General features: G+C 40.4%; 1 protein-coding gene across 2 annotated transcripts in view; it reads left to right on the top strand.

Annotated features, from left to right (window-relative positions):
• LOC311294974 (uncharacterized protein) overlaps positions 1-26,430 on the top strand; it is a 124,560-nt gene that overhangs the window by 62,197 nt on the left and 35,933 nt on the right. For both annotated transcript variants that reach the window (XM_084416105.1, XM_084416106.1), the window contains one exon: positions 1-174. In XM_084416105.1, coding sequence (XP_084272231.1) covers positions 1-174 — 174 coding nt within the window. The remainder of the gene's footprint in view (positions 175-26,430) is intronic.

Here is a 26,430-nt window from a genome sequence, read left to right on the forward strand (position 1 = left end):
ATTAACAGCCCGTAATCTCACTGATCAACAGTGTAAAATTGTGACTTCAGTTCTACAGTCATCAAACTCCTGCCTGAGAGAGCTGGACCTGAGTAACAATGACCTGCAGGATTCAAAACTGAAGCTGCTCTGTGCTGGACTGAAGAGTCTAAACTGTGGTGTCAACATACTGAGGTTTGAGTTTGACTTTCATTCATTAATTAATGTTAATAATAATGTGTGCTTTATAAAAATTTATACTACGGGGGGGGCTGTTGAATGCATGAATCTGATTGGTTGATGGGTGGTGGAAAAAAAAGTGATTCTATTTTCTGCCGATTCGCATCGATTCAATATTCTAAAGTGTTAAATTTATTAAACTTCACTGTACTACTTAAAGTTATTGAGATATTAGAGTGTTATTAATCACAATAAGCCACGAAAAAGGACTCTATGTGGTGCTCTCCAACTGTGTCCGACTGTGTCCCGCATTATTACAAACCACGCCTCTGCTAATCATTCCCCCTATCTCAAGTCACAATGAAACAGCCAATGTCATTAAAGCCCCTCCCTCTGAAATCACTGATGTCATCACTACTGCTCTTCTTCTACTTCACTTTCCTCGCTATTTAAGCTTCACTATCGCCACCTAGTGATAAGGCATACATCATGTAACATAGATCACCAAATGCCGTAAGTAATCCTGTTTGTTTTCATCAGTTTTTAAAGTATTTTAATTATGAAACTACAGTAAATTTTAATTTTATGGAAAGGGTAGGTTTACGGTAAGGTTTAGGTTTGGGGGTAAGTTTTTTACTATTATTACCTGTATTCTGTATTCATTTGATAGTAAAATTTGTGTTTTACAGGCTGTTGTTTCATACTTCATGAGATTCGAAAGCAATATAAGATATTCTTGTAAACATTTCATACATAAAACATAACGTTCCAGTTACTAACGTAACCTTGGTTCCCCGAGATAATGGGATAGAGCATTACATCAGAGTTATTCCTGACGCTTATAGGGAAACTCCGTTTTCTTCAAAATACTGAAGCCTGATTGGTTCATGTCTGTACACTTGCACAGACAAATGGCTTTTCATCCCGCAAAAACCGGCAGAGCCATTTACATTGCCATTTAAACACTCTGAGCCATTTTCTAGTTGTATTTGTGCACACTCAAAATAACGACAAAACTTTTGTAAAATAAAGATAACAAACAGGGTACGCTTGTAGACTTGGAATTAAGCCTTTTCCCTGTTATTATTTGATTCACCGGACCGGACACCAGTTATCTTGCCTTTATTCTTATTTGTCAGGAGAGAAACTTTGAGAAGATGCTGTATTCATGCAGGTCTCTGCGTTTCCGTATTTCTCTGAGTGACTACAGTAAGATTGAGCTTATATACATCACTGAGTGACTTACAACTTCCTTGTAAGGTAGAAAAACATGTTGCTTGAGCTTTAAAAATGGAACGTATATGTCATGGTTACACATGGCGCAATCCACTTTCCATATTAAGAAACTATCCTTGGTGTTTGCATTTGTGGTACATTTGCATCAGTGGAAACATCTCTGCTCAGTGAACATGTTATATTGCACACACACCTCTAAGCAAAATATAGCTTTCCCTCTTTCTGACATGTGATCCTTACATGGATCCATGCTATCCTCTCCTCATGCATTCAAACACATGCATTTAAAACTCCATAAGATAATACAACTGATTATGAATATTAATAAAGAATAATACAGATACATAAAATTGAATAATGAAATTATACTAAAGATGAAATTTTAGTCTTCAGCGCTCTCTGCCATCTGAAATGCAAACAATTAACCGAAACTCGGCGAATACTTGCCACACAGACATGAGAGATATGTCTTTAGAAAGCTTGAATTCATTTAAGTAAAGCTTGAAGTAATTAATATAAAAAAAAAATGTGTCAGTTTATGTAATCCGTATGAAACCAACGAGAGGTACAGTTTCTCACGCCTCTGCTCATTATCTTAAATGTGACCACACCCATGTGCAGCAAGTCTATTCACATGCTAATCGTCCACATGAGGCACACAAACCTGTAAACGCCCCCATCACCTGGATAAACACACATCAAGCATTAATCTTTCCTCTGCTTTTCCCCCTGCTGTGAGGAATAAGGGACCTGTTGGGGCGAGACTCCTTGCACCTCTGAGAAATCCAACCCCAGGTCATGTTTCTCAACTGATTTCCCAGCCATAGAAGCATGGTATACAGTGATATCTGCCATGTACAATTTGAGCATGGACGGGGTGTGTCGGCCATCCAACAGCTCCTTCAAAAAAGCTCCTCTCCAAGTAGCTTCTGACATGGTTTCAAGTAGAGGTTGCTCTCTGGTTTGAATGCACTAACGCTAAATCCTGAATTTTCAGGGAGTGTTCCAGCGAAATCCAGGCCCGCATCTAGGATGAATTGAACAATGCCCCCCGGAAACCAATGCATTGGCTTGGAGACAAGTTAATCTGATCGTTGAGCTGAGCGTTAAAGACGTACATAAAAGATACAAAAAAATGGTACAAGATACCCTGTATACCACCCGTGACACAGAAGCTTTGCTGAGACCCACTATGTCACCAGCAGCATTCAGAAAAGTTCCTGTTGCATAAAATCTCAACGCAATGCAAACTGGTGGCGCCATTCGGCATCTGTCCGTGGTGCCCAGCAACGGCTCAGGACCTAGTTCAAAATCCTGCCGCACCACAGAGCGCCATTTACATTTTTGTCTCATATTTGTCTCTAATCGTCGTTAATGTATATACTGACTTCACCCTGTCCTGCTATATACATTTAGTTTTACATTCATTTATAGAAATCAGCTGCGTGGATGAAAACTGCTGATATTATCGGATTTTCAGGTGAGATTCTCAATTCATTGTTAATGGAGGCTCTGAGGTAAAGTGTTCAGACTGCAGACTTTAGTTTGTCGCAGACGATTGTATTTAATTGTACAGTACAATCATAACATAGTACAGGCATTATCTTAATTCCATAATGTCCTTAAACATAACAATATTGCTGGCCATAAACTGAGAAAATGCGCGTCCGGTGTGCGATACCTCGAGTTGTCCTAGAAGCGGCGAGGCGCTGCGCTTCTCGTCCGGTGTGCGACCCCCTTTAGACCTAAGTTAGCCTGGGGGTAAGGTGTCTAATTTTTTTGGTCTAAATTAAGTCAGTCTTTATTTTTGTGAAACAGTCTAACTAACAGTCAAATTTTACGCCCGTTTCACACATACTCCGTTTGCAGTGCGTATGCGGTGCGTATTTTTTTCCGTACCCATGTTAACAGGTCAGAGCTTTCACACTGCACGCGGTTGCAGTCCGTCGATCCGTTCCAGTTGCGGTGCGTATACAGCAGTGCAGCGATCGTTTCCGCACAGAGTCTATTTTTGCTGTGCTGCATGCGCTGAATTAAAGTGACAGCGCATGTTTCGTGGTCAAAATGAACACAGATTGACCTAAAAATGTAGTAATTTCACCATAAATGCGATTAATTAAATAATTGTATTTAATTAAATACTATTTTCACTTTAAGACCGGGGTAAAGCAAGGAAAACTACAATTTACCTCAACAAGGCGACATAATGAACGACACTCGTCTCAAGGTGGAAAAACATGTTTTTTGTGACATGCAAGATTTATTGTATTAATTTAAATAAAAGAAAAGGCATGAGAGTCGGCTGTTTTTTATATAAGTGGGCTACATGGTTAAATATTTGACCACTTGCTTTAGGAACTTAATATTTAAGTAATGCATTGAATAATAGGCCTACGTTGTTTAAATTGTGTTTAAACGTGCATACATCTATTAAATAGGGCTGTAATCAACCAAAGAAAATCTTGGTCGACTGAAGTCCTGAAATTTTCGAATAAAAATTTCGTTAGGAAAAAAAACGTTAAATGAATTAGCTGCGCAGTACTTGGTAGCCTTGTTGTCCGCCTAAATGAATTATAAATAAACATTAAAAACTAATAGGCTATTTGCAGTATATTAAATAATTTTTGACCTTATTATTTTGCACTGAAATGAGTCTGACACACGAGTCTGTCGGCTCTGACAGCGTTGCATCACGTGCACCTGCGCAATATCATAGCCTATGATTTCCGAAAATAGTACTATGTTGTCAACTAGTGATGTCATCACAAGAACTGTTGAGGAATATGCAACATAATTTAGACAATTGTTTTTGTCATATGTATTATAATAACTGACAGACACTATCATTTCAGCCGCTCTGTGCAGCTCAGCTTCGCGGCTGAGACACGAATAGACTATTCACTTTTAAAAAAATGCTGCCACACTGCCGATGTCTTTGTTGACATGGTAGAAGAGGACTGACTGACTATGAATTAAACGCTCTCACAATTAGATAAATAATATTCAGCAAACCTTCTAGTAGCCTACTTTCTTAAATCTGTCTCTCTTCTCCAGTGGGTTGGGCTAATCCAAAAGAAGTGAAAACAGGGGGGGTGTTCCGAAGACAGATTGTTACCTGTGAAACAGGGGTGCTCTGAAAACACCCCCATTAGCAATTAGTGCTTTTCACCTGATGAAATGAACGCGGCAAAAAATCGACCAATCAGAATTTTGGTCGAGTCAGAACGTATCGACCAAATAATCGACTAATCGACTGGGAGATTACAGCCCTACTATTAAAGAGTGTATGTGTACAAAGAGAATCGCAATGCTGAGATGTTAAGACCAGGGTAAATCAAGGGAAAATACATATTTCAACAAGGCAACATAATGAACACTCGTCTCATTCGTGGAGGTGGAAAAACAAGTTCTTTGTGACATGCGAGATTTATTGTATAAAGATTTAAATTTAAGAGTCTGCTGTTTTTGTCAATTTTAAGTTTTAATTTAAAATGTAGGCTATGCGATTTTAATATAAGTACATGGTTAAATATTTTACCACTTGCTTGAGCAACTTAATATATAATTATAGAAGATTAATGCATTGAATAATACGTTAAATTGTATTTAAACGTGAATACGTCTATTAAAGAGTGTATACGTGTGTACAAAGAGAATCGCAATGCTGACAAAAAAAAAAATTAAATAGAAGTTGCTAATAACTTCTGGATTTGAAATACAAATAGTGAGTATGTATTTGTGGTACAGCCGCGGATCACGCACTGCAACCGCAGCATATGTGAAAGCACTATTGCACGTGCTGATCTTGCACCGCATACACACTGCAACACGCACCGCATACGCACTGCACACGGAGTATGTGTGAAACGGGTGTTAGACTTGTCTAACACTATAGACTGGTCTAAAATAGCTTTGTGAATTCGGCCCCTGGAGTGAGTAGCAAAAGTTACATATTGAGTTAGGTTGAAACAGTCCAGCACAGATGTATTTTCATGTATATTAAAATCACCAAGCAAAATAACAGATGAATGACAGGCATAGACAAGAGTAAGTAACTCGCTAATCTCAGAGAAAAAAAATGGAGTGAAATTTTGGAGGTCGGTAAATTAAGATTACAGCCGGTGACGTTTGGCCAGTAATTTTCATCGCTAGGTATTCAAATGATGCAACATCATGAAACTCAATCTGGGATATTTTAAAGCTACACTGTGTGAATTTTTCCCCCATCTAGTGGTGAAATTGTATATGACTACCCAGTGAATATTAGTTTCTGTTCCTTTCAATTCCGAGGGCGTTTTAACTCCTACGGTGGCCGCATTATTCCAAGATTAACATGGCTTCCAGTTATCGACTTCGTCCATGACAATAATAAACAATAATACGTCTAAAATGAATAAAACTACAGGACAGATGTCAGGAGGTAAACGTCACCCTTGGAATCGGCTATCCCAGCATAATCAGATTAGGCTAACGTTACAATGTGTACAAAGTAAAAGCAATTAAAAATAACTAAATTTTACAGTGTCCTTTTTTTATATAGCTTAAAAAATTGCGCCTTTAAAACTATTCATCACCTGTGATCCGTCGCAGCACAGATTTATGTTACAAGGTAAACAATACTTTTTCACCATTGATGCGAGGATGAAGTTATACTAGAGGTCGTTCTGGCGTTATGCACAACCATGCTATGGTTAGACAAGCAACTATAAAACTTTGAATTTATACAAATAGGCTGAATTACCTGTCGAGAGGAAAGCAGGCAACTTCGGCGTCCGTTTTAAAATATTTGCTCCTCATGAGCTCTTTCCATCTGGGAAAAGTTACTCCAATATTGATTTTGGTCTTGCTGATTTGCCTGTCGCGTTGACGTTTTAATTCTCTCTTTCAAAATCAAATGTGAGTGAACAAACACACACACACACACACACACACACACACACACATCTTTCAAATCTGCCGGCAGTCGCGACTCGCGAGTAATCTCCCCCTCGCATTCGTCACGGTGTCACTGAGTGAAAAACGCAAAAGGCGAAGCTTGAATTTACAGGTATGTCCCTCTTTGGCTAATGTAGTTTCAAGATGGAGGGGCAACATGGCGACCGGCATTCGAACCCCTCACCCGTATGTACTTTCAATGGCAGATTATAAACTTACGAGAATACTTTATTACTTGAAAGAAGTAAATATACATTAATGAGCACATATATTTTTGAAAGAACTAAGTATTTTTTGCTAAGAATCAACTAAAAAATTTACACAGTGTAGCTTTAATACTTTCACGGCAAACTACAGCCAACCCTCCACCTCTATGATGGAGACGCGGTTTCAACTGGTCTGTGCAAAATAGCCACAAGCTGTCATATATATTTTCTGTTCTAATATTATATGCAACTGACTTAAAGGGATAGTTAACCATTTCCCCGTCAGCGTTTTTAAAAAAGTTGCCAGTCAGCGTTTTTGATCATTTTCAGAAAGATTTCATGGTCCCCAGAATATATTGATGTATGAATATCTGAACCTTCAAAATATCAAAGGAAAGAACATACCCTCTGCTTTTAAAGAAACAAACTAAACTTTTATTCCAGCTTCATGCAACACTTAAAAGTAACAAAAAAGCAAAATTTTGAGCAAACAGCTGAGATAATAAAGTTTTTGTCAAAGACTACATCCAGATCGAATTCAGAACAATGATCAAAACAGACGGAGTAGATCGAGTCCATCAACAACCATAATGCTTGCACAGGCCTATAGCTCATCCTGAATCGACATTTAATTCAGTAACATTAGGCAGTTTTGATTTATATGCCGTTTAATGTTGGTGATCACATTATTTCACATATGCATATGATTACATTGATTACATATGATTATCGCTTGTTTCTGCATCTTCTTTGCATGTGTTTTGTTCAGGAGATTTAGTACTCTTTCAGAAGATGCGTAATAGCACCCCCTACCGTATACCCAGGCCCATATTAAGAACATGTAGGGCCCGGGGGCTATAGCTTGGTGTCATCACGGTTTCTAACACAAAAATAATTAATACAAAAAAATAAAAATAAAAACAAAATCTTAATTTAAATCGTTTTATCATTAGAAGGTCTTCTTTCTGGCTCTAGAAGAGGAGAATCATCAGAGCTGGACATGGGGGAAAGACAGAGACGACCGACAAACTTTTGTCGTTAGCCTAATATGAATAAAAGTTTACAGTTTTGAACGATGTAGGTTATACCCTACTCTTATCTGTATGACCGAAAAACTACAGAGTAGCCTATTAAGTTATTTTAGCTGTTAAGAGAAAAATAAATCCAAATGAATGCGCCGCCGCGTTTGTCGAACACTAATTCAACATGCCAGGATGAAAGCCGAATTTCGAACAATGCATAGCACCACTCGTCGTGGTGTGCCAAAACACTTAATTATAAACTTCAATAGTCAAGTCAAGTCATCTTCATTTATATAGCGCTTTTAACAATGTAGATTGTCTCAAAGCAGCTTTACAGAGATAAATGTATAATTTAATGTAAGATTGTTTTGGCTTTATAGCGGTTCTTTAATAAAGTTATTTTCCAGCCAAAGTTAGTTTTGATCGATTCGCCTCCGTCGCAACGATCATTTGTTCTCAAATTGGGGCCGCCAAGACGACACCATTCTCTCTACACAGACTTCAAACGTGAACCTGTGAGAAACGCTGATGGCGTTCAGATGCGCATTAAGAACGGGTTCTATAGTTATGTGCGTTTGAATATATGTGTGCAGGTTTGGAATTCCCCACAAACCAAGCCTAAACAAATTACTGGTGTTTCCTTATAGTTTTGATTCAGAATTTTATTTTATTTTATCAATTCGGGGTAGATACGCAAATTGAGTTTTCCCGACGACGCTTTATCTGTAGGGAAAGGGATCCTCCATAGGGAGAGACTAGTTGGCACTTCAGCACTGCGTTGTCATCGGTCCAGGCGAAGGTCCTTCATCAGATCTGGAAACGGCCTGGATCCGGCAGGCTGCGGGAAAACCTTGGGATAAACAAAGACACTAAAATTAGCGTAGATGCCATTCTTCTCATGATGTAACAAGTACATCAGGATTTATGGGAAGTGTTCCCGGTTCCAGCTGACCTAATCTATGCAGCCTAATATTGAATTATAGAATGCTATAATGTATTATGTGAACGCTATGTCAAAGAGATGTGTCTTTAATCTAGATTTGAACTGACAGAGTGTGTCTGCTTCCCGGACAATGGTAGGAAGGCTGTTCCAAAGTTTTGGTGCTAAATAGGAAAAGGATCTACCGCCAGCAGTTGATTTTGATATTCTAGGTATTATAAACTGGGCGGAATTTTGAGATCGCAATAGACGTGAAGGAGTATAATGTGTTAAGAGCTCGCTCAAGTACTGCAGAGCTAAACCATTTAGTGCTTTGTAAGTAGGGATGGCTCGATACCAAAATTTTGGTTTCGGTACGGTACCAGAACCTAATACCTCGGTATCGATACTAAATCGATACCACAGGTGACAAATAACCAGCCTCAAAATTTAAGTGAATTGAAACAGTTTTATTAAAAAACACTGCTTGAAACTCTGCTGCACCGAATGTGCAAACAAAAAGTTATCAAAATGTTTAAAAAAAAAAAAATTAATAAATAAAAAACAGTCAGGGAACTTACAGTAGGTTAAATTTTGATTTAAAAGAAAAAAAAGAAAAGGACACCTGAAATGATACAATTAAAATAGGTTAATATCTATTATCTATAATAATTGATTAATATAGAATAATAATAGAATAATGAAATGAAATGTAAACCATTAGCTGTCATGCATCAACAGAGAATTATCAACATTTATAGCATTTATTCATCTTGGTTTGATTACTGTTTGGTTTGGGTTCATATTAGTTTAATGCATAAAGTAATGTTAACATGCTAAACATGTATTAGTATATTTAAATAATAATTACGGATTGATCTATTCTAGATTAATAAATGCTATAATACTGTCAGGTCAGGTTACCTAATGAATGTTGACAAATGTAGCTTAAATGTAAAGTGTTACTCTAACATTCATATTAGTAATATCCATATTACTACTATTACTCTCTCTCAGCTGATTCCTCAGTCGGTCGCCACAGCAGCAGTGATAGATATGCCTTTCATTTTACTATCACCAATACTAAAATTAATATCACTTATCTCTTTATTCATTCAAATTCAATTAATATATGATTGTTTGAAAGGGCAAAAAAATTATGAGAACTAAACTTCATTGGTTCTAGCGTGTCATGAAAGCACATTTGAGCTTTCGTGTTTACCGTGTCATATTTAATTGATAAGCTCTATGTGCGCTGTGAATAAAAGTCTAAATTAAATCAGTTGAATGATGGACTCACGTGTCGATCTCTGAATTCTTTGAACAAGTCAGGATGATCAAGTGACAAGTGGTCAACGTTAGCCAGATTTGATGTGTTGCCTCCCGTGGCAAATTTAAAGCAGCGTTTGTACAGTGGTGCATTGAGGTCTGTTGCTTCACCTTTCTCATTACTTTTGTAGGCAAAGTAATGCCATATTTCACTCCTATTGCTCTCTTTATTTATTAATTTCGGGCGTGTAGAATGAGCTTCATCTGTTTGATCCATCATGTTCCTCCGTTGTCACCGTTTGCCGGTTTTGCGTGACCCGCGTCAGTTTGGGTAGCGCACTGCCGCCTAGCGGTGAACTTCGAAACAGCAGCGCATCAAATACCGAAGTGAGCAAAATTATGATATTGTACCGTTTGAAATATAATATATACCGGTATTTTTGCAGTACCGGTATACCGCGCATCCCTATTTGTAAGTAATCAGCAATATTTTAAAATTGATGCGATGTTTAATAGGGAGCCAGTGCAGTTTTGACAGAAGCGGGCTAATATGGTCATACTTCCTGGTTCTGGTAAGAACTCGAGCTGCTGCGTTTTGAACTAGCTGTAGTTTGTTTATTAAGCGTGCAGGGCAACCACCCAGTAGAGCATTACAATAATCTAGCCTTGATGTCATGAACGCATTAACTAATTGTTCCGCATTTGTCAATGAGAGCATATGACGTAATTTAGATATATTTTTAAGATGGAAAAATGCGGTTTTACAGATACTAGACACGTGACTTTCAAATGAAAGATTGGTATCAAAGAGCACACCCAGGTTCCTAACCGACGACGAAGACTTAACAGAGCAGCCATCAAGTGTTAGACAGTATTCTAGGTTATTACGTGAGGAAGTTTTTTGTCCAATAATTAGAATCTCTGTTTTTTCAGAATTTAGAAGTAGGAAATTACGAGTCATCCAATTTTTTATATCAGCTATGCATTCTGTTAATTTAGTGAATTGGTAAGTTTCGTTAGGTTTTGAAGAAATATAGAGCTGAGTATCGTCGGCATAACAGTGAAAGCTAATTCCATGTTTCCTAATGATATCTCCTAATGGTAGCATGTACAGAGTGAACAGCAGCGGTCCTAGTACTGAGCCTTGTGGTACGCCATACTGAACTTGTGATTGATAAGACATCTCTTCATTTACTGCTACAAACTGATAACGGTCAGATAAGTATGATTTTGTCCATTCAAGATGGCGTTTTGTCCATTCAAGATGGCGCCGCGGATGGCTGCCTCGGTGTGGAGCTCTCCAGTCATTGTGTTGTTTTTGTTCGTTTGTTCTGCGTTTAGTCATTCTTTTCCTATCAGTTTCACCAAAGACGAACTTCTGGACATTAGGAAACACACACCAGACAAGTTTTTTACAGATTTTGATTACTCAGACGTTTTACTGGACATTCTCGTTGGAGGCGCAGCGGTGTTGTTAAAACGCGCGGTCAGACGCAAACGCGGGAAGCGCGCCGGCGCGCTGGTTAAACTCCGCGAGCGCGGCCTCCGCACTGCACTACCCAGTATTCATCTTGCGAATCTCCGATCTCTTCCTAACAAAATGGACGAACTTCTTCTCCTCACCCGCACTAATAAGGACTTTTTAAACTCCGCTGCTCTATGCTTCACTGAAACCTGGCTGAGTGAAGCCATACCGGACAACGCACTACATCTGCCGGGCTTCCAGCTGTTCCGAGCAGATCGCATCGCGGAACTAACGGGGAAAACGAGAGGTGGTGGATTGTGTTTCTACATTAACGAAAGTTGGTGTTCAGATGTAACAACACTGAAGAAGATGTGCTCTCCTAATTTAGAGGCGCATTTCATAAACTGTAAACCTTTCTACTCGCCGCGGGAGTTTTCCTCATTCATTCTCGCGAATGTTTACATTCCTCCAGACGCGTGTGTGAGCGCGGCGCTACAACAGCTGGCTGAACATATAGCTGAAATGGAACAAAGGTACCCAGACTCTCTTTTAATCATTCTTGGGGATTTTAACAAAGCAAATCTCTCCCGTGAACTGCCAAAATACAGACAGCATGTTACATGTCCTACCAGAGACAGTAATATATTGGACCACTGTTACACCACGATAAAGAATGCGTATCACTCCGTCCCACGGGCAGCTTTGGGGCTCTCTGATCACTGTTTGGTTCATCTTATACCGACCTACAGGCAGAAACTGAAATCAGCTAAACCTGTATTAAGGACTGTAAAAAGATGGACCAACGAAGCAGAGCAGGATCTACAGGCCTGCTTCGATTGCACTGATTGGACTGTTTTTGAAGCTGCAGCCACCGATCTGGATGAGCTCACAGATACTGTAACATCATATATCAGTTTCTGTGAGGATACATGCATTCCTACCAGGACATTCTTATCATTCACTAATGATAAACCATGGTTTACTGGGAAACTCAAACAGCTTCGTCATGCCAAAGAGGATGCTTACAGAAGTGGGGATAAAATCTTGTATAACCAGGCCAGAAACAAACTGACAAAGGAGATCAGAGTTGCTAAAAGAAGCTACTCTGAAAAGCTGAAAAACCAGTTTTCAGCCAACGACCCGGCATCAGTCTGGAGAGGCCTGAGGAACATCACCAACTACAAATCACCATCCCCCCCATCTGTGGAGAATCAACAACTGGCTGACACTCTCAATGCATTCTATTGCAGGTTTGAGAAGCCCAGACTCACACCTCACACCCGCCCTGATGTGCACTTCACACATCCACCATCACCTCCTGCAACCCCTCTCCTCCCCCCTTCTGCCATCCAACCTGAGCTTAAGGTCTGTGTGGAGGACGTGAGCAGAGTCTTCAAAAAACAGAAGACTAGGAAAGCTTCAGGCCCAGACGGCATCTCATCTGCTTGTCTAAAAGCCTGTGCTGACCAACTGGCCCCAGTCTTCACGCAGATCTTCAACAGATCATTGGAGCAGTGTGAAGTTCCCTGCTGCTTCAAACGCTCCACTATCATTCCGGTTCCCAAAAAAAAACTAAAATCACTGGACTTAATGACTACAGACCTGTCGCTCTCACGTCTGTGGTCATGAAGTCGTTTGAAAGACTGGTGTTGGCCTATCTGAAGGACATCACCGGACCCCTGATGGATCCCCTTTAGTTTGCTTACAGAGCAAACAGGTCTGTGGATGATGCAGTCAACATGGGACTGCACTATATCCTGCAACATCTTGACAGACCTGGGACTTATGCACGGATCCTATTTGTGGACTTCAGTTCGGCCTTCAATACCATCATCCCGATCTTCTCACAGCCAAACTGACTCAGCTCTCCATGCCATCCACAATCTGTCAGTGGATCTCCAGCTTCCTGACGGACCGGCAGCAGCTAGTGAGACTGGGGAAACTCACATCCAGGACCCTCACCATCAGCACTGGCGCCCCCCAAGGGTGCGTTCTCTCCCCACTGCTCTTCTCCCTGTACACTAATGACTGCACTTCTAAAGACCCCTCTGTCAAGCTCCTGAAATTTGCAGACGACACCACTGTCATCGGTCTCATCCAAAATGGTGACGAGTCTGCTTACAGACTGGGGGTTGAACAGCTGGCTGTCTGGTGCAGTTATAACAACCTTGAGCTGAACACGCTCAAAACAGTGGAGATGATCGTGGACTTCAGGAGAAACACCCCAGCACTCCCCCCTCTCACCATCATGAACAGCACTGTGGAAGCAGTGGAGTCATTCAGGTTCCTGGGCTCTACCATCTCCCAGGACCTGAAGTGGGCAAATCACATTGACTCCATTGTGAAAAAGGCCCAGCAGAGACTGTACTTCCTTCGCCAGCTGAAGAAGTTCAATCTGCCACAGGAGCTGCTGATCCAGTTCTACTCAGCCGTCATTGAGTCTGTCTTAAGCACTTCCATCACTGTCTGGTTTGGTTCAGCTACCAAATCGGACATCAGGAGACTACAACGGACAGTCCGGACTGCAGAGAGGATTATTGGTGCCCCCCTGCCAACCCTCCAGGACCTGTACTCTTCCAGAGTGAGGAAGAGAGCAGGTAAAATCATCACAGACTCCACTCACCCTGGACACCCCCCGTTTGAACTGTTACCGTCAGGACGGCGACACAGATCACTGGCCACAAGAACTTCCAGGCACAGGAACAGTTTCTTTCCACAGGCCATTTCCCTTCTGAACACTTAACATGCCCCCCAAAGCATATGCCTGTAAGTGCAATACTCCCACTGTCTAGTGCAATAAACTCAGGTGATATTTATATCTATATTATTCATACTACTCAAATACTGTAAATATGTTTATAATCTGTAACATGCGCTAGACTCCCACTGTCTAGTGTAATATTCTCCAATTCAGGTGATATTTATATTATTCATACTACTCAAAATACTGTAAATATGTTCATAATCTGTAAATGTTTATTCAGACTAAACCCAACTGTGACCCTACTTTTTTACTTTTATACTATTTTTATTTATTTTTATATATATTTTCATTCTTAGAATTTGTATTACTATGTTCTTGTTGTATTTGTATTTGTATATGTGCACTGGAAGCTTCAGTACCAAGAAAAATTCCTTGTGGGTGCAAGCACACTTGGCAATAAAGCTCTTTCTGATTCTGATTCTGATTCTGATTCTGATTCTGATTCTGATTTAAACCATGCTAGTGCAATTCCACTAATGCCAACATAGTTTTCTAGTCTATTTAAAAGAATGTTGTGGTCAATGGTGTCAAACGCAGCACTAAGATCGAGTAACACTAATAGAGAGACACAACCACGATCGGATGATAAGAGCAAATCATTTGTTACTCTAACGAGAGCAGTCTCAGTACTATGGTATGGTCTAAATCCGGACTGAAAATCCTCGCAGATATCATTTCTTTCTAGAAAGGAACATAGTTGTGAAGATACTGCCTTTTCTAGTATCTTTGACAGAAAAGGTAGATTCGAGATCGGCCTGTAATTGACTAATTCTGAAGGATCAAGTTGCATTTTTTTAACAAGCGGTTTAATCATAGCCAGCTTAAAGTTTTTTGGTACGTATCCTAGAGACAAAGAGGAATTAATGATATTAAGAAGAGGATCTATGACCTCTGGAAGCATCTCTTTCAGTAGCTTAGTCGGTATAGGGTCTAACATACATGTTGTAGATTTAGATGATTTAACGAGTTTAGTAAATTCTTCCTCTCCTATAGCAACGAATGAATCAAATTTTTCCTCAGGAAGACTACAATGCACTGCCTGATGCGATACTGTAGTAGACGGTTGCATAGTTATAATTTTATCCCTGATATTATCAATCTTATAAGTGAAGAAGTTCATAAAGTCATTACTGCTGTGCTGCTTAGAACCTTCTGTGTTTGAAGCTTTCTTTTTCGTTAGTTTAGCCACTGTTTCAAATAAATACCTAGGATTATGTTTATTTTCTTCTAATAGGTTTGAAAAATAAGCAGATCTAGCAGCTTTTAAAGCCTCTCTGTAAGCAATCGAGCTCTCTTTCCATGAAATGCGAAATACCTCTAGTTTTGTTTTCTTCCAGTTGCGCTCCATTTTTCTGGCTGCTCTCTTAAGGGCCCGAGTGTGCTCGTTGTACCACGGCGTTGGATTATTTTCTTTAATCTTCTTTAAGCGCAAAGGAGCAACTGTGTCTAAGGGCCCTTTCACACCTACCTTGTTTGGTCCGGACTTTCGGACTTTTCAGTTTGGTCCGAATCAAAATTGCAGGTGTGAAACCTCCCCCGGACCACGGTCCGGACCAAACAGACGAAATTTGGTCCGACGAAAAGAGGTGGTCTCGGTCCGGATCAAACTGAGCAAAGGTTTGGTTCGTCTCTAGTGTGAAAGCATTTTCTGTATGGTTCGGACTTTCAGACTATTTACAGGAAGTTCCGGTGGTTCCCGCGTAGCCTAAACAACTGAAGAAGAATATTTATGTGCAGATCTGTCAGTCCTGCCCAACGTATTTCTTCCAGCTGATTCAAACGCGCGCGCAACGTTACACACACACACACACACACACACACACACACACACACACACACACACACACACACACACACACACACACACACACACACATTTTTTCTGCGTCCTGCCGGCGACGATAAAATGTTCGCAAACCGAGGATGTTCGTTTGGCGAATTTGAACTCGCCTCGAGTATAGTCGGTAGGCTACTGCAGGGAGTGCCGTAATAATAACAGTATAGTGGCAACGATATGCGTCTGTTCATTCATTCTTGTCAAAGTTATCCGCCGAATTGACAACACACTGACGTCAGACGCACGTCCGTTTACAAACCAATCAATGTCAAGATGCAGCCCATATAGATGATGACGACAGGACGCAAGTACGTAATGTAAAGTTCTTTAGTGCGCTCGCATAATTGCAATGTGAAACCAAACCAAAACTAACCAAATGTATACAATGTATCAAAACATGACCTTTGGTTCGGACCTTGGTGCGGACTTTCAGGTGTGAAAACTCCCTAAAGTGCTGGAAAAGAGAGAGTTAAAAGTTTCTGTTGCAATATCAAGTTTTTCTAAGCTATCCGGGATGCTAAAATGATTAAACTGATCAGGAAGATTATTAATAAAGCAATCTTTAGTAGCAGAAGTGATAGGTCTAACATCAATAATATTTCATTCAAAACCATCTCAAACCGCTTTGTGACATTTTGAAAAGCCGTACATGCATTACTGCCACTGGGACCATGAACGTTTAAACGTGCCTGTTGCATATCTTTATTTTATATAGGCCAATTCTATTGAATTAGCATTTATATATATTTTTTTATATATATATATATATATATATATATATATATATATATATATATAAAAACTTTAATATACGTTTTTTTTTTTTTACAGAACTGCTTTTGAAATTACAATTGGAATTATTATAGGCTAAAGAAGTAAAGTCATTGTCTAATATTTGTTCCTTAGTGTAAAATGGAAATGTATGGTAATTTGTCTTTAATAAATATAAGCAAAAAACTACGGTATAACAGAGTTTTAGAACTAGACAAATCTCCCTGCATCAATAATAGGCTATAAAATGCATTAATAGGCTATAAAAATTTCAGTAGTCCAAGTTGGTTCCGGATTTGAACCCGTGTCTGTCACGGGACCATACACGGGAAACAGGATAGATCCAAAAGCAGTAATTTATTATTCAGGGTAATCCAAAATCGTATTCATCCAGGCAGGGGTCAAAATCCACATAATCAATCCAAGCAAAAGAAACAAAACAAGAACAGGCTAGGAAACAGACCTCAGAAGTGGTGTGACGAATAACAACGACTCCGTGACGAACACTAACCAGACAGGGTATATATACGCAGAAACTAACAATGTGATAGGGAACAGCTGAGTGCAGTGAACAGTGATGAATCCAGACAGGGATTGTGGGAAATGCAGTTCCAGAAGTAATGGTGACGCTCCAAGACCCACAAAAAACAAACAAAACAAGAGTCCAGGAGGGAGGTGGAATGGTGGATGATCAGGGGGAGGGATTGGAGGCCAGGTCCATGGTGGGGAACAGAAACAGGGGGTGATGGCTTAGCCGGCAGCTAGGGCGAAGCAGACGACCCATCGGGCGGTCAGGGCGAAGCAGACGATCCATCGGGCGGCCAGGGCGGAGACTTTCCCTCAGGCGGCCAGGGCGGAGCAGACAGTCCATCGGGCGGCTAGGACGGAGACGACCCTTCAGGCGGCCAGGGCGGAGCAGACAGTCCATCGGGCGGCCAGGGCAGAGCAGACAGTCCATCGGGCGGCCAGGGCGGAGACTTTCCCTCAGGCGGCCATGGCGAAGGCGACCCTTCGGGCGGCCATGGCGGAGACGACCCTTCGGGCGGCCATGGCGGAGACGACCCCTCGGGCGGCCACGGAACAGGAATAGGCACCCGCTCAGGAACAGGCACCGGCTCAGGAACAGACACAGACACCGGCTCAGGAACTGGAACAGATATCAGCTCAGGCACAGACACAGACACCGGCTCAGGAACTGGAACAGATATCAGCTCAGGCACAGGAATGGACACCGGCTCAGGAACTGACACCGGCTCAGACATCGGCTCAGGCACAGGAACAGACACTGGCTCAGGCACAGGAACAGACTCAGGCTCAGGAACAGACACCGGCTCAGGAACAGACACCGGCTCGGCGGTGGCCATCTTGTCCGGAGACACTGGCTTGGCAGACGTGACCTGAACAGTCTCTGGATCGGCAGACCTGACCTGAACAGTCTCTGGATCGGCAGACGCGACCTGAACAGTCTCTGGATCGGCAGACGCGACCTGAACAGTCTCTGGATCGGCAGACGAGACCTAAACAGTCTCTGGATTGACAGACATGACCTGAACAGTCTCTGGATCGGCAGACCTGACCTGAACAGTCTCTGGATCGGCAGACGCGACCTGAACAGTCTCTGGATCGGCAGACGCGACCTGAACAGTCTCTGGATCGGCAGACGAGACCTAAACAGTCTCTGGATTGACAGACATGACCTGAACAGTCTCTGGATCGGCAGACGTGACCTGAGCAGTCTCTGGATCGGCAGACGTCCTGTGCCTCCTCCACGCATGCAGTTTCGCCACTGCATAAAAGAGGAAGACAGCCCTCTTGGCCGTGGCAGGACTGATGGTGGGCAGCTCCGAGACGATCTGCACGGGAATGATCTCCGGGATGACAGCGGGCTGCATGGGGACGACCTCTGGGATGACAGGAGGCTGCACGGGAATGATCTCCGGGATGACAGCGGGCTGCATGGGGACGACCTCCGGGACAACAGCGGGCTGCACAGGGACGACCTCCGGGACAACGGCGGGCTGCATGGGGACGGCCACCGGGATGGCCTCTGGTTCACCTGGTATCCATATAATCAATCCAAACAAAAGAAACAAAAAAAGAACAGGCCAGGAAACAGACCTCAGAAGTGGTGTGACGAATAACAATGACTCCGTGACAAACACAAACCAGACAGGGTATATATACACAGAAACTAACAATGTGATAGGGAACAGCTGAGTGCAATGAACAGTGATGAATCCAGACAGGGATTGTGGGAAATTCAGTTCCAGAAGTAATGGTGACAGTATGGGGAAGAGCCCTCTAGTGGACACCCGCGGAAACACAAACCAGACACTGTGACAGTGTTATCTAAATGATCGAAACGTAAGTTCTACCACTCGGCCATGAAATTACTCGTTGCGAAATGTCCAAACGTTCCAATGTGTGTTCGCTCACACGAGCGAGAAGCGCTCTTCATTTGTCTCATTCCTCAATAGAATAGTACAAATAATCAGCTTCATTGCACATATTTTTTTTTCTTGTTATATTTGGTATTAAATTTGTTTGTTTTTTTGTTTGTTTTTTGTGTGTGTGTGTTTTTTTTTTTTTTTCGCACTGCTCACCGGGGAATAGGCTTGTCGCCCAACGACGTCTAGGCCTACAATATAATACAGGTTATATTGTATTCGTCTCTTTTTTTAACTTGTTACTCTATTTTTCTGGCCTTATAAAATGTTCTATTCTGTTTATCATAGTTGTAGTATTTCATCCTTACTGTTAATTGATATTAACCCCACTTACGGCAATTGAAAAAAATGCAGCAATTGCTGCTGTTTTGCACAATATCCCTTTGCGCCACCTGGCGGTCATTTCGTGAATCACTTTGAAATGCGACTGGTTTATTTTTGGTAATAGGCATTCTGGTTGATTACCATCTGTATACAGTTTATTCCAGTTAATATAATTTATTCATCATGCTGATAAGGTTATGGGCCCTATTTTAACAATCAGAAATGCAAGTATCAAGCGCGAAACGCAAGTAACTTTGTGGGCGGGTCTCGACGCAAATCTAAAATGGGTTGGTCGGAAGTAGCTTCATTATTCATTGGTGTGGTCTGGGCGTAACGTGAATTAAACCAATCAGAGCGACATCTCACGTTCCCATTAAGAGCAGGCGCGCCTGTTCCATGGCGGATTGCTATTGTAACGGCGGATTTGCCAGGCGTGCACCAGGAGCGGTTCACAGCCGAGGAGACCGATGTTCTCATCAGGGCCGTAAAACAAAGAGAAGTGACATTGTATGGGGATGGAGAAACACACCCAAATTAGTTTCGGTTAAACAGGTGTATAATAATTTGGGTAAATGTGTAAGCTAGATTTGTGCCTATTTTTTCACATCATGGACACCACAATGATTTCCCTCGTGTTAATATTGTTTCATGTAATGATGTATGGTTTTCTAAAAATGAGAACTGATGCCTCTGTGTGTAGATGAGATAAGTAAAGTGCATGCGCGTTGTGCACACGCTACATTGATTATGGCCAAGCATGCGCCCTTAAAATAGCATATGAATAACATGCGCAACGTGCCACTGACTTTAGACTAGGTTTTTTCTGGTCAGTGGCAGAATTGTTTTCTAAACCTGCAAAATAGCACCAGGGAACGTTTGCACTGCAACACGCCGCCTCTTTTCGCTGAACCGCCCCTGGGAGCGCAAGTTCATTTCCTAATTTACCGACGTGCATCTGTGGAGGGAAAAGTCCGCTGTGCGCGGATGCAAAATAGGATTGGTACATGCGTCGGTGTACAAAGTCAATTGCGCTGGGATAGGGCACTATGTGTAGTCTTCATTTTCTAATGCATAAAAAGCATATATATAATTCATAAATGGTTTTTATGTTGTTTTTATCTGTGTAGCCAGAATATGATGTTCAGTTTCCCCAAACACAAAAACATTTTTATGTAGCCTATTCCTAATGTAGAAGTTTGAGTGGAATTTTATTTACTGAAGATAGAGATATTCGGTATTGGAAGCACAGTTGTTTTATTTACAGAACTACAGAATAGCACTTATCGCCCTTACATTTTCCCCAAAGATGTTTAGACGTCCAGTTTTGTATTACTAAAAATAAATTATAGCTGTTAAATATATTTTCATGTGTCAGTCTTCACAGTTCCTGATAGTTCATGGCTGATTCAGGCCCCAGCAAACGGGCTGATGCTGCGATGTCACTTAACGCAGGACCGGGCACATTAACAATTTGTCTCAGTCCCACAGTCCTAGAAGCACACACAATCTGAGTGAGTCTCAGCACATTGCTTGTCTAAACAAACTCCCTTTACAAGTGGCTCCTCTAAAAGCCAGAACAGGGAGTCTGAGATCTCTGTTCTCTTGGAAATAAAATGTTATCATATGAAGTCCTTTGTAAAATACCCTCATAGCAATTGTGGTCTGGGCCAGCTCCGGGCCACACAACTAGTTTCTCTCTGCCCACATATGGCAAGGATTGAAGGCCCTTGAGTGGCCCAGAATAATCACTCATTTGGAACGACCTGAAACGTCATCAAAGAAAGGCAACGACAGGGTCGCTTGCGCAGATTATAATATAACATAAATAAACATTGTAATTTAATTTACTGTCTAATTTAAAATCATATAATAGGAGGCCTGTACTTATCCAAAACACATTATGTATCTAATAAATATAATCAAAGCATTGTATTAGTCTTGTTATATTAGTTTATTACATAGACTACTTGTATATATAATTGACTATTAACAGATTTGAAGCTGTACTGTAACTGTTAAAACTGTGAGTAAAGAAGATTTAAAATTAAAACTGTCATTCAATATGGAAATTCATTTGGATTGGGTTAACTAAATGTGTTCTTAATCAATGGTCTTAAAGGGGTGATGAACTGAGAAATCAAATTTTCCTTGAGCTTTTGACATATAAGAGATCATCATACTATAATAATATCCTGTAAGTTTCAGAACTGAAAACTACCTTGTTAGTCCAATAAAAGCTTTTATAAACATCAGGCTCAGCAAACGACTCGTTTTTCAAAGTGGGGAACTATGACGTCAAAGAGGATAAAACACCGCCTCCACAAAAGAAGATCAACGCCTACTTCAACACGGCCTGTTTAGCCCCGCCCACTGATTCGCCCAAACATGCTAAATAACATAGGACGACATGATAATTGCTAAACCAGATCGAGCTACTTCCAAGCAATAAACATGCTGTTTACTAAATATTGTGTAGTGCCTGTTTGTGGAAGAAGACAGTCTGCATAAGCTTCCTTCGGATTCCAGCATGGTTAAACTTTATTAAATCAGTCAATCACAATTTCCCGACGGATCTGCCAGCAACATGTAAGTAACCATACTCTAATAATGCCTGATCTGCGATCAGTGGTTTCTGTGTAATTATTCAAGTTCAGATATCTTTCTCTTAAAATCGTTCAATACTATTTATGCATCAGTGACTAAACGATCAACTTCACATAATTTCTCGTAGTATTATGAAAATAATCTTTTTTAAACTGTTATTAAATTATATACAGAAAGCGATCAAAGAACGATCCCTTTCCATTCGCCCAAGCTGTCAATCAAACAGCACAGCGCGAGCCGCGAGAGCTTATATCTGGACACTTACCAAACTCGTGATGAAATAATGACACTGTTACACTACACAACGAAGCTCTTACTGTGTATTCACATCGTGTTTGCATTGTGATTTGGTGTAAGCATTTGTGAGAGTGCAAAAATTGCGTTGCAATGATAAGATCTTTATTCACGCGATCAACAGACTGTCTGTCATCTGTTCAGTCAGTGCTCATCATGCTGCAACCTTTCATGCGATGTAATAGATTTAAATATAATGCTTTAAACGATACTTTTCACGATTTGTTAATCTCGATAGCTGTAATAGTAAAAACGTAGTAAAAGTTTTCGAGAGAGTTCATGTAATACTAGCTATTTCATATGCAAGCATGTCAGCCAATCACGGCGTTTGCACTGCAGTCTCACAGCAGACACGCCCCTTAAAACGGAGCGTTCAAATCTGAGGCTGAAATCAGGCTTGGAAAAATGGCTTTTATTTATAAATTATGACAATTTTTGATGTAAAAATCATACTAACATTATAAGGGCACCCCAGGAAACATTATAAAATAATAAAACAATCCAGTTCATGACCCCTTTAATAATTGTAGCGGTCTCATCTTGTGCGCTTTCTTTCCCACGCGCAGCTGCATAGTAAACATTCCTGAGGTAAATAAAGTTAAATATATATAAAATGACAGTGCCTCAGCTGCTTCTCAACACTTACTTTCTTTACATATTCATACAAAAAAATATGCAAATGTTACATTCATCGCCATAACCAATCATAAATACTCTAGTTTGAATAATAATAACAATAATATTTATGAATCCTCAAATGCACATGTAAATTCCTTCATCGAAGAGCCGTTTAAAAACTCTTTCTACGCCTCTGTTCTGGTTAGTTCAGACCAGTGATGTCTCAATGACATTTGGTGATTTTCACTCTCGACTTTTTGTGAAGTGATGTATCGATGTTCCCTTATTCCCTTATTCCTAATGCCGCTCACTGTGCCCTTCGTATTAAATCATGTTCGCTCCCTTTGGATTGGAATCTCACTTGAAGTGTCATGAAACCCCTGTTTAGCCTGGTCGTTCACACCTCAAAGTTGGAAAAAGTAAAAAAAAAATGGGGGTGTAAAGCTGTGGAAAACTGATGGAACGATTACCGGTTTCACCATAAACCACGATAAAATGTCCTGACAGCAACAGTTAGTAGTATTACCGTTTAAAATTTAATTATTAAAACAGCGATTTTGAAAATCCGCTGTAAATCCTGTCCAGACAGCATCAGTCTGATGCAGACGCAGCGCAACCTTGTTTTTCTGTACAAGAAGACATGGCAGAAAGCAGTGACAGCGCTCGAGAGATTCATCACCCAAAAATCCTCATGCAGCTTCTCAGTGGCTTCCCGTATTGTACATACTGTTCTCTGTTATTGTTAAGCCCCGCTAAAGATATAAAAAATATTGTAAAGCGCTTTAAAGTTTTTGTGCACTATATTCCAAGACTTCTGAAGCCATTCGATAGCTTAATGTGAGGTAAATGAATAATTAAGTTATTAAAGTTAATGAAAATGTATCTCTCATCACTGTCCTCAGTAATTCTCCCTCATTCAGCATTTAAACAGCGCGTCACGTTCGGTTACAACAGTAACACGAGGAAACTCACTCCAAGATCAATGTTCCCATTATTATTAGGGATGCACGATAATGCATTTTGGCCGATATTCGATATGCCGATATTTTCAAACTAATTTTGTCCGATGCCGATACCGATACCGATATATACACATTTTCCCCCTGATATATTTATACTTTAGTTTTACTGAAGAGAAATCCAAGTCTCTCTCCTGTACTACCTTTACTGTATTACACTCATGTGTTGTAGATAAGGCAATTTACAAGACAAACAAAACAACATTTGATTCTACCATAAATGTATAATTTTACAAATGTAGACAGACATTCACCCCTGAAAAATAGGTAAATTATTTATGCCATTGCCACAGTTTATTTTTAAGTTCAGACATTAAACTTCAGTCCTTAGAAGTAAAATAAATAGAAAAAAAAATTCAAATAAATTTTTTTACATCTTCTCCTACTTGAACAGGTCTACCAAATGCTCCCTTGTTTTCGGTGCTGATGCGGTGGTGACCCGTTCATGTACTGTAACATGTAAGGGTGGCGCTGCCAATAAAGCAGTGTTGGGAAAGTTCACTTTCTACATGAACTAGTTCAAAGTTCAGTTCACAAATTTTAAAATGAACTAGTTCAGTTCATAGTTCATATAGGCCTACTCAAAATTTTGAACTAAGTTCACAGTTCCAAAAATGAACTAGTTCATAGTTCTTTTTTTCCATGTTGTTGCGAGATATTATTTTTCAAAATGATTACCACAGCCCCCACAGACAATTATTTTATCAGTTTTAACACTGAAGATATGCGTCAGATTTTTTCCCATCTTCACCGACCTTATCATAAAACTCGTTTAAATGATCATACGACGCCTCCTTGCTGCTTTTTGTTTTGATTTGTAACGTAAGTGATGAGTCGTTCATGAAAGACTCGAGGTGAAGTAATTATTTATGTTCCCTGTAAACGATTTTTGACTGCATTATAATGATTTCTTAATTCAGAATATGATCAAGATTGCGTAGGTGGATGTGTTCGGGAAATTTGCCAGTTAATAGTAACATTTAAAGCCCCTTAAATGAACGAAATGACTCGAAAAAAGATTTGTTCATTTTGATGAACGAGATCGAACAAGAGGTCGAACACGGGTGGCTGGTGTTGCCAGATTGGGTGTTTTTTCCGCTACATATTAAGGGCGGTTTACGGTGGGTTTTAGGTGGGTTTTCGCCTGGAAGGCTTTATAGAAATCTGGCATCCTACTGAACGAAGTTAAACTGAGAGAGCGTGGCGTTCAAAATATGAACGAGTTCATGAACTATCGTTCAATGAACGCGTTCAGGCACAACACTGCAATAAAGCAACTGTAACTGTCACAGAGAAGCGCAAAAGTAATGATTATGAATATGTCAAATATAGCAAGGAGACATTTTAATTGTTTATTAATAAACAAGTGTTTTCTGTGTCGGCTGCAAAGATGAAGTTGACTGACTCGCGATCTTCGGAGTAGGCTCGCGAGTCAGTCAACTTCATCTTTGCAGCCGACACAGTGAACGCGCCAGGGAGAAATGCACATTTCGGATTACATAGTTTTCTTTCGTTTTGAATTGTTATGTTTAAAAAATATGATTTCAAACGTTCATAATAGATATATTTATCAGGTCTGTGAGGCAAGTAAGCTATATGCTGAGTTTCGTTTCATTTATGAGACGAACTCCAGTTCACGCGCGCGCCTCTGTGTCGTGATATCTATTATCTGGTTTACTTATTATTTATTAGGCTAAATCCAGGCAATTGGTTGATGAAACATTTTTTAAAATTAAGATACAATTAATACAAAACGAAATTCACTTAGAAAGGCTTTGCGCTTTCTGTTTGAGGTCTCTGTGGAAGTTTTAAAGCAGTCTCTATCAGTGCCGCTTTCAGAGCGTTCACGTCTGTAACCGAGAACTGTCACTGTTTTTCCTCATAAATGCGAACACGAAAAATAAAATAAAATGAATATTTTATGCTCTGTGGAGAGCATAGTAGCTTGGAGAGTTTACATAAGTAAGCTACAGGACATCGTCTTTCGAAACATGACCTGCACGAAAGAAAAAAAAAAATACTGTGGCATTCTACCCAGCACTTCTGAAAATGCACTTGCGAATGCGTCTCTGTCCCCAGCACATCTCAAACCAAACTGATGCTCATGCTAGAAATGCCTCCACATGTTGGAAGTTTAAGTTGCTGGCACTCATGCTATGTTCACGGTCGTCACGTGCACATAGGAAACAGGCCACCCTATCGGCAAGGCTCATCGGCAGAAATATTCATATCGGCCGATGCCGATGATGGTCATTTAAAGCTTTTATCGGCCGATACCGATGTTGTGCCGATATCATCGTGCATCCCTAATTATTATTCTTTATTTGTAGAAAAAGGTCTATGGTTTTTCATAAAAGTAATGTTACTTTATCTCGCTGGAGTTTATTTCTGTTTCTAAATTATGATCTTTCTCCGTGTGTCAGATCACACTTGAGTAGTGCGCACTTTGAAGTGTTCTTCACACACACAGTAACTGAAATTTACAACTGTTAAAAGAAAAGGCTCAATAAACTGTTGCACAGATATGATACACTAAGCATC

Source organism: Rutilus rutilus (genome assembly GCF_951802725.1).
Source record: "Rutilus rutilus genome assembly, chromosome: 1".
In the NCBI taxonomy this organism is placed as follows: Eukaryota; Metazoa; Chordata; class Actinopteri; order Cypriniformes; family Leuciscidae; genus Rutilus; species Rutilus rutilus.